The sequence below is a fragment of the Lepidochelys olivacea genome, assembly GCF_965140295.1.
Source record: "Lepidochelys olivacea isolate rLepOli2 genome assembly, chromosome: 15".
NCBI lineage: Eukaryota > Metazoa > Chordata > Testudines > Cheloniidae > Lepidochelys > Lepidochelys olivacea.
Genome location: NC_140425.1, coordinates 29,064,472 through 29,074,533, shown reverse-complemented (window position 1 = coordinate 29,074,533; position 10,062 = coordinate 29,064,472). Strand labels below are relative to the sequence as shown.

At 48.9% G+C, this 10,062-nt stretch overlaps 1 protein-coding gene across 1 annotated transcript in view; it reads left to right on the top strand.

Moving 5' to 3' along the window:
• Positions 1–650: 650 nt before the first annotated feature.
• Positions 651–10,062, top strand: part of HVCN1 (hydrogen voltage gated channel 1) — a 15,596-nt gene continuing 6,184 nt past the window's right edge. The window contains exons 1-3 of the mRNA XM_084649635.1: positions 651–781; positions 8,409–8,650; positions 9,557–9,661. Coding sequence (XP_084505761.1) covers positions 8,447–8,650; positions 9,557–9,661 — 309 coding nt within the window. The 5' untranslated portion in view covers positions 651–781; positions 8,409–8,446. The remainder of the gene's footprint in view (positions 782–8,408; positions 8,651–9,556; positions 9,662–10,062) is intronic.

Below are 10,062 nucleotides of genomic sequence, written 5' to 3'. Positions count from 1 at the left end.
ATAGCGACCCAGCTTTTCCTCCCACACAGGGCATAGCCCTGATCAGTGACCAAGAACTAAGGGGAAATTGTCAGGGATAGATAAAAAGCCATTAAAATAAATCATAAAACTATAAATTATGTTTGTATCTAAATGAAAACAGGGTTTCCTTTCCCTGAAACGTCTGCCGCGCAAACAGCGCAGGAGAAGCACCTTAAGCAGAGGGGAACAGACCAGATTATTGTCGCTGTCCTGCAGCCGGGTGAAGTGCAAACGAAGTAAGCACACAGTATCAGGGGTGAGTAATGCCCGCGGAGGCACGTTCAAGTCCCCCAGCTGTTGTTAGTGGCAGGCCGAGAACCTCCCCCCTGGCTGGGAACTGCAGAATCCACCGCAGCCGGCGGGGTTTGATGTCCCACGCACGAGCAATGGGGACTCGGCCAGGGGCCGGGGCCGGGGTCTGAGTTTCGGGGCGCACCTTGCCCCGGGGGCGCGAGCGGCGAGGTCTCCTTCGCCCGGCGTGGGGGCCGGAGCACGTGGCTGGAGGATGCCCGGGGCCGAGGGAAAGTTTGCAGGAAGAATCCACCTTCCAGGAACCGGATAACGGGACGCCGAGTCCACTCCTCCAACTTTTGTTTTCTTCTTCCACGCTCCTGCTTGCACCAATGAGGGGGAAGGGGTGGAGGAAGGCCACGCATCCGGCGGAGGGTTATTGCCAGCCCTGGGGCGGGGGAGATCGCAGCTCGCTCCGGAGCCCGGCGGGGTGACAGCGCCTGGCGGACGCGGGCAGCCCGGAGACACGGTACCGCTCTGCCGGGCGGGGGACTGGCTTTGCCGGGCGGGCGGCCCCTGATGCTGCTGCTCGGGGCCGGGGCTCGCTGCACTGAGCGCCCCGGGGCGGGGGGAGCCCTCCGCTTCGCAGGGCAGCGGGCGGGCGAGATGCTCCGGCCGGGGCCCCTTCCGCGGGGCGTGGGGGCCCTGCCCGGCGGGGAACGCGGCGTCTCTGAGCGGGCAGACGCCGGGGCTGCTGCTGCTGTTTCCCCTGGCCTGAGCCAGGAGACTTAACGAGTCCAACAGAGCAGCCCCTCCATGGGGCAGGGCCCGGCCGCGGGGGGGGCAGACGCTGGCAGATCACCGGCAGGGGAGGCCTGGGGGGGCGCTGACCCAGCCTCCCCTCTGGGTCCGTGCTTAGGAGCAAACGGCCTCCCCTGGTGCGCTACCTCCGGGTGCCTGAGGAGTTCATGGGCTAACAGGGGGGAGCAGAACCAGCGCGCCGGTGGCACGTGCCCTCTGTCCCTGTGATGTTTGTTCAGGGAGCCCGTCCCCGTAGCCTCTGGCCTCCGCACCGCACGCAAACCAGCAACGGCTGCGCGGCGCCCCCTGGGGGCGGAAAAGTGTCTCCCGGCGGCAGAGGCTCTGCCCTGGCCGTGGTGCTTGTGACACGGATGCCATCCATGCAGCCTGCCCCCTGCTGAGAGAGAGGAGCGCTTCCCAGGCCATCTACCGTGGACTAAACAGAAGCCGCCCAGTTGTGCTCCTGCTCCTTATTTTCACTGGTTTATCTGTAGATTTAAAATAATAACGGCCCCTGGCCAAGGCTCCAGGTGCCCACATGTGGCTAACTCTAAATACAATGAAAGAGAGGCATTAAAACACGTTCCAGGGGCACTCAGCCAGCTGCCAGTCCCCTTCCTCCTCCTCCCCTGCACTTTCGCCAGAGATGGCCTCAAACGGGCCTTCTGCACTGGGCCTGGAGAGTGGCCCAGTCTAGGTTATTTTGAACCAAGGAAGGAAGCAAGCTCCGGAGTCTTGGAGCCCAGCCAGAGGACACCCTCCCAGTCCCCCCTTCTCTTGTATGACAAGAGGGAGCCGGCTTGAGTGCAGCTATGGCGGTAAGGCATGGAGCAGGAAGGCTGGTCCCAGGCCCGTTAGGGCTTTAAAGGTCATAACCAGTAGGCAGCCAGTGCACGTCCAGGAACGCTGGTGTCATTTGCTCCCCTGAGAAGCCCCTCGCAGCAACATCTATGTGGCGGCTGGGACCGTGCCTCCCAACCCTGGTAGACAGACTCATGCTAGCTCTGCTCGTGGCGTCCACGCTGCTAGTTTTAGCATGCCAGCTCAAGCCGTGCCGGCGTGAATCTGTCTGCCCAGGCTGGGAGGCACCCCCCTGAATGGTTTGAAGGTGCAGCCCCATGTCAATCACGTTGCAATAGTCTAATCTTGAGGTGACAAAAGCACGGGCAACCATGACTATGTGCCCTTATCCTAAAGGAAAAGTCACCTGGTAAAAAGCGGATTGGGACACTGCTGTAAGGTGCAGTGTAATATAATATTTAATGCTTGGTCTACATGCAGGGGCTAGCAACAGCCTCTTTGGAAGAACCTCACACAAACTTTCAAGCATGTTGTTCTTTCAATCCATTTTAATCAGTCCTGAGTTGTGATCAGTGTACAAATAAGTAGTGGGGCGGGGTCACAAGCCTAAGAGGGATGGTGGACAGGAAGGGGTTATTACTAACTATTGAGCAATATTACTCGTTAGTGGGTAAACTAGACTTGGCTCTCCTGTTCGTTTTTACACCACCACCAGTGATTCATAGTGGACTGAATGCATATTTGAAGAATATTTCATTGTTTACAGTGTATTTATTGTAACAATTTGAGACTTGGTGTTTTTTTTAATATGTCACCTGACAAAATTTTGCATTTGTTCTGTTACTGTGGCTTTATGGGCCTGTTTTTGGCATAGCGTTACTTTCATTTTTTCAATACTTCCTAATTTGGCAGCTGGGTGTAAATATCTAATTTCTCTTAATGTCATGTAACAGCTGAGGGTGTCTATGTAAGAGGTCAGGCTGAACCAGTCACCCCAGGGTTTTGGCGAAGTTTGGACCAGTGTGAATCTAAATCAAATGTCCTGTGTTTCTGGAGAAGTTTAGACCAGGATGTAATCTTTGCCTGTGGGCCCATCTGATTCATATGGGGTTCACTGAAGTCAATGGAAAGACTCCCCACTGACTGCAGTAGGTTCAGGCCCATGTAGTGTAATTGAGTCCAGGAACTACAGAATAAGCAATCAATGAGGCAGATTTCTAATTGAATTCTATTGATGAAAGTGAAGCTAAGCTAAGGATGTGCACTGAGCGATGGGGTGCAATGTAGGAGTGGAAGTGGTCCAGTAGATACAGCAGTAGCCTGGGACTTGGGAGGCTTGTGTTTTCTTCCTGCCCTGCCATAGACTCCCTGTGTGATCTTGGACTAATCCCATAGTGCCTCTCTGGCTCAGTTCCCCAGGTGTGAAATGCGGTAATAGCACTGCTGTACCTCACAGAGGCGCTGGGAAAATAAGTCTTATCTGAGCTCTTCACAGTGGGGACCAGATAAGTATCTAACATAGATTAGTGGAGACTAATAAATCGGAAAGGTAGCCATGTTAGTCTGTATCCACAAAAACAAGGAGGAGTCTGGTGGCACTTTAAAGATTCACAGATTTATTTGGGCATAAGCTTTTGTGGATAAAAAAGCCCAGAGCCCTCCATTCATCTGAAGAAGTGGGTTTTTTACCCACAAAAGCTTATGTCCAAATAAATCTGTTAGTCTTTAAGGTGCCACCAGACTCCTCGTTGTTTTAATAAAACAGTGACTCCCAGACCCACCCCAGGCTGTATAACCCCCTGACCAAAAAACAAACACTGAACTGTAGCATCTTGCATTTTAATCTGAAATCTCCAGTGTTCCCAAGGACTGTAAAACTGACCACACCACTGCCATGTTTCAGGAGCTATCTTCTTGTGAATGTCTGAAGCTGAAATAGTAAATGTTTGACTAGGGGAATTCTGACTTCTGTAAGAGGAATCTTGTTCTTCTTATTTTAATATTGGGAATAAAAGGGTTTTCTTTTGTTTATTGGTGCAGATCTCAGCCCATTTGGCAAGATGCCAAGATCAGCTAAAGAGATGGAACAAAAGACAACAAATAATAAAGTCCGGAGAATTTCTTTTCCTGCCTTTTGGGGCCACAGGCCTGTCTTTGTAGCTGCCCTTAAGAGGAGCTAGGGAGAGCACTTGAGAAGGGTAAAGTCCTCCAAGACACAATTTCAGCTGCAATTCAGTGAGCTATTTATTCCCAGCCAAAGGGGAGCCAGAGGCTACAGGTTATATTGCAAGGCAGGGCAGAAGATGTTCTGTAGCAGCAAAGTTGACAAGGTAACACCAGATGCAGCACCCCCATTTTATCCCATCACAGACTGGTCTAGCCCATGTTCTAGCCCAGTTTAGGGCCTGTTCCAAAGCCCAAAGAAGGCAATAGAAAGACTCCCTTTGATTTCAGTGGCTTCTGGATTAGATCATTAACCTGGTTTGGTTTCAGGCTTCAGAGTCCTCTGTCCCTTCCCGCAGCTACATCAACTTTGGTGTTTACCTTGAACTTTCTCCTATAGCTTTTCAGCTTCTGAAGGATTCTTGAGGAAGCAGGATTGTCCCTGAAGCTGTAACTCTGAAGTTTACTCAGTACAATATGGAGGCCTTAGCCCTGGTGAAAATAAAATATCATCATAGTGACAGTTTCACACAATGCACAATCAACCTATGGAACTTACTACCACAGGATGTTGTGAAGGACAAAAGTATAATTAGGTTCAAAAAGTACAAGATAGGTCCATCAATGGGTATTAGCCAAATTGGTCAGGGATGTAATCCCATGCTCAGGGCTACCCTACGCATCTGACTGCCAGAAGGTAGGAGGGGAAGACAGGTAGATCTCTCCAAAATTGCCCTGTTCTGTTCACTCCCCCTGGAAGCTCTGGCACTGGGCTAAATGGACCAGTATGGCAGTTCTTAATTCCCAGCACTAAGTCTGCCTGTGTTACTAGAATCATAAAAGCTCTCCAATCCCCCATTTATTTTAGGATAGGTTGTGCTGCTCATGGTTTTTTTTCAAGTCCGCATCCTCATAGATCAGGGGTGGGCAAACTACGGCCTTGGGGCCGCATCCAGCCTTCCAGATGTTTTAATCTGTCCCTTGAGCTCCTGTCAGGGAGTGGGGTCCAGGGCTTGCCCCGCTCTGCGTGTCTCCTGGAAGCAGTGGCACGTCACCCCTACAGCTCCTATGTGTAGGGGTGGCCAAGGGGCTCTGCATGCTGCCCCCCCCCCCAAGCTCCCTTTAGTCGGGAACCACGACCAATGGGAGCTGCAGGGGCAGCGCCTGCGGACAGGGGGCAGTGCACAGAGCTGCCTGGCCATGCCTCCACGTAGGAGCCAGAGTGAGGACATGCCACTGCTTCCGGAAGCTGCTTGAGGTAAGCGTGGCCCAGAGCCTGCACCCCTGACCCCCTCCTGCACCCCAACCCCCTGCCCCAACCCTGATCCCCCTCCTGCCCTCTGAACCCAGCCTGAAGCACCCTTCTGCACCCCCAACCCCTCATCCCCGGCCCCACCCCAGAGCCCTCACCCCCAGCCGGAGCCTGCCCCCACACCCCAGAGCCTTCATGCTCCCCAGACCCCAACCTCCAATTTTGTGAGCATTCATGGCGTGCCATACAATTTCCATACCCAGATGTGGCCCTCGGGCCAAAAAGTTTGCCCACCCCTGTCATAGATAATCATGTAAACCAGGAGACCTGAGAAAAAACTCTTTGCTTTATATTTTGTTGAGAAAAGTTTGACAGCCATGGTTAGATCTTCCTGCACTTCTGTTTCTGATCCACTGTTACTGTTCAACAAGCATGTTGTGGTCAGAGGCCTCAACCTGGTGAAGAGTCAATTGTGATAGGCACTGCACAAGCATAATTTTCAATTAAATTCAGTTAGACTCTTTGGCACGACCCATGACGTAAGCATTGCCAAAGCATGGGGAGATGACAAGACCCACCTCAGCCATCTGTCCACAGGTGGGTACGACAGGTACGTACCCAACACTGTGTTGGGGTTTGATCCCTTGTGGCCATTACTCATTGTGGTCTGGTCTGATCAGATGACCGATTGATACATCGTATGATGCCATCTCTCCTTTCTGACAGCTCTTCCGTGTCACTTTTTGAAGAGACGTCTCTTATCGTTCCTGATCATTTGCCGAAATATTTTTCTGGCACTTCCCCATATTTGGGACACTGGAGTAGAAAGTGTTTCTCTGTCTCAGTCTCTCTCTCTGTCACTTTGAGGGGACAGTCACTTCACCCAGGGTCATAGTAAATGATCCCTGCTCCAAAGAGATCTAATTGTTTCTATCCTTATGTGTTCTCTCTGGGTTATGTACATTCTAATTTTTACCTTTCCAGTGTTACAATGTAGCCCAGCTTCTTAAAAACAAACACTCCATATTGCTCAACTTTGAGGATATTGACATTTTTCACAAATGGAATGATGTCCATATCCATTCACTGCACGGCAGTATTAGAGAACCCTAATCAAGTTTAACTGCTAAGAGCCAATCTCCTAGTACGCATAAATTAATGATAACCTTTATATTGGATTTCCAATAAGTATTGTTTATCTAACTTTCATGGGTTACATTTTTTACAAATCTTCCATTGTTGGTCTTAGTAACTTGGTGCCTGATGGAAATGCATCCTTTTGATGGATGAGCAGGTCAGTTGGGCTTTTTATTTTTCACCACTAGGTTGTGGGATAAGTGTTTGTGTTTCACCTCTGTAATTTTATTATTTGTTTTTAGACATTTTGAAGTATCTAGTTAACCTCCCTGCTGTTTGGCAACGCACAAGGAACAATTCTCAGACAAGTAGTATAAACAGAGATTAGCTGGATCTGTGCTGGGCCAGGTACCTTGCCCTCTTCAGGGGAAAGGACTTCCTTGCTCTAAAAACTTCCCTAAATCCCACGTTACCTATAGCATTATATCAAGGATGATGGAGGGGTAGGGGGTGTACGGAACCCTAGCCGTGGTGGTGGAGGGGCGGGGGTGTATGGAACCCTGGGCAGGGGTGTACGGAACCCCAGCCGTGGTGGTGGAGGGGCGGGGGGGTGTACGGTATCAGTGAAGCATGTGGGTAGCTGCACAATGTTAATTTAACCCCTTCCTCCCTATGGCCTAGATCCTGCTGTGGGTCTGATAACTCGGGCTCTCTTTCCTGTGCAGATTCCTGATCCCCCTCATCCCTTCAAGAGAGCAGAGCACCATAGAGTAGTCCTCAGGCTGCCAAGTCCTCTTGTAAGGGATTAGCTCAAGAGCTGACAGGTTACATTCCACTAAGGTGTGCAGTAAAGGTGGGTCACACCCACAACAAACAGACACGCAATAATGATTATTTTAACTGTAATCTCAGTTAAAGTGCTTATCCATGTTGCCCCAACAGAGCCAGCCCTAGGGCAGTGGGTGCAGAGAAGGACATGACAGGAAAGGAAGGAGTAGATGGATGCCCCCTATTGCAACAGTGACCTTTGATACAAAACATACTGGGGAAAGGAAAACGCACAAATTGGTCACCAGAACCTTTCTTCCTTGTTCTCCTGAAAAGACCCAAACAAGCAGGTTCCGGGTTAAACCCACCGCCTGGTAAAGCAGCCAGGTCCAGGTCAGTTAACAGAACCCCTAGGAGCTGAAAGAGAATATGTCCTGGGGCACTGTCAGTGTTGTGGGGGACACCGGAGAACCATCCTTGCCTGTGAAGGGCATGGAGAAAGAAGGCGGCACTTCAAGGAGTAAAGCACAGAGACCTCAGACAGAGCAATCAGGAAAAATGTACCCCAGAAGCGAGAGGCAGAAACTTAAGCTACAGAAATACGCTGAGGCGTGAAGAATACGTCTTTTCCTGAAAACGTGCCTGAAGCCTTGCTTGAGTAACCGTTTGGTTCCATGGCATAAGCCTAGATAGGCGTGAGACCTGTCTCCGCGAAAACTTGTGCTGCTTGCAGACAGGTGGCAATAAAGCATTTAAAGAGACTTGTTTTTCTTGCGCTATTTGTCCTGCTTATCTGTCTGGGTGTGAAAATATTTGATTTCCCCCAACCCTATGACAACATGCAGGGTATGTTAAGCAAAGCAAATGACAGTGTCTCTAAGCAATTTTTGATCAACAAGGTCAATTTCACGCCAGCCTACAAACTACCTGCTATCTTCTAAAAATAAGATACCGGTAGTAAAGCATCTGTTAGATGGGAAGGCAGACCTGGGTGTTAACCAGCTTATCTTTGTGGTGTGGTTAAGAATCTGTCAAGATTTGATATTGGAATAAATCAAGCAGGAAACAGATATAAGTTTCCATTGAGTTGAGCCTCACACTCGGAGATCTGAATGTCAGTGTGGTTCTGATACCTGAGTTGTAAGTAGATACAATATGCAAGTGTTCAAAAGGCTTTTGTTGCTTTCCCATTTCAGAGCATTGATGAGCTTGTTTTGGGAGGAATTCAGATTCCTGGGATGTTTCAGGGCAGTGGTTTACATTGTTTTACCATTCTGACTGTGTATTCCCATAGTGTGTTTCTGCAGAGTAATGGTCGCTTAACCAAGAGCCATGTCCATGTATCTGAAACACTTCACTGTTGTGGGAGACGATCCCGTGCAGTGGGGCAATGACTACAAGAAATGGGAGGAAGAGCAGGTGGAGGAGGAAGGTGGGCAGAAGCCGGAAGATTCAACGATTAACATGAATTCCTCAATCAGACCTCGTTCCTTCCGGGATGTGATGAAAAAAGTCTTCAGTTCCCGCAAATTTCAGGTAGGGTTACAAGCAGGCAAGAGAAACCCTGACTCATCCAAGTAAGCCTGTTGAAACAATTGTACTAAAAATTCATGGAATTAGAATAGATGTAAAAGAACTAATAAATTCTAACATTGAAGGGGGCAGATAAAAACTCTTTAAAAAGACCCATAATCTCCTATGTGAAAATCTACAAATAATCTGCTGAACTAGTGCATTCTTTCTAAAATCCACGACTCAGTTTGAAGTGAGTCTCAGCATTTCCTGAGATGCTGAGCAATGTAAGGCCTTAATACATGCTTTTGTAATGGTGAACTTTCTGTGAGGTGAAGGCTGAGTGGGAATTTACCCTGAGTTCCTATGTGAGCAGGGATTTCCTAATGAACTCCCATTGCTGAGTAAGGAGAAATCTTTAGCTGATCTGGAGGGATTTTGGCTTATTTTCAGTAATACACGAGGTCACATGTAAATGAAGCAATTTCATACATTTAAACAAGACTTTGCAAATTTAGTTATAAACTACTTATTGTGGGCAGTCACCTAAACTGGAAAATCAAGGGCCAGATCCTGCAACCCTTACTAAAGTGAGTAATCCCCATGATGTTAATGAGACTGCTTCCGTGAGTAAGGAATTACAGCATTGAGACAAGTAAGTGTTCCTTTCTCTGCAGCAACTGTCTGCGTTCGTGATGAGGGTCTTAGATAGGCACAAATGGAAACTAATCTAAATACAATAAATCCAATCAACAATCCAGGGCAGCCTTCATAGCTCTGCTAGTTTTCAGGCTGAATGTCCTGGTAAGATTGTACATATGCAGGCTGGATAATTTTAGCATGAATTTGTTTGTCAATTGCCCTAAATAGTGCAAATATTAAACAAAAGAGAGTATTTATTATCCTGCTGTTGTTTTCCTCTCTTCACAGATATTGGTTGTTTGCTTGGTCATTTTGGATGCTTTGTTGGTGCTCGCTGAATTGCTTCTGGATGTGAAAATCATCCACCCAGACAAACATGAAATAGCACCAAAGGTAAAATGCAGACAAACCTCTGAGTGAACCAGTCTCTCTTCTCCATGGCAATTCAAGCCAGATAGCAAGATAGGGAATTCTTCCTTCTGGCAGCCACTGGGATTGGGGGACCTCAGATCCATCAAAGTGGTAGTAGTTGGAGGCTACAAAAGATGGAGATCCCGTGCAGGGCCTAAGGATCGCACCTGGCTTCTGCAATTGAGAACTGACTAATCTACCCTTCCCCACTCTCTGGTCTGAGTCCTGCTCCATAGCATTTGTCTCTACAGGAACTCGAAGCTTTCCTGACTTGCGGAGTGAAATTACTGTGATCCCTGTCTGTTTTATGACTGCCCATAGAGTTCTGAAAGGCAGCAGTAAAAACTGACAAGACTGCTCTTGGGAACGCTCCAAGCAGCACA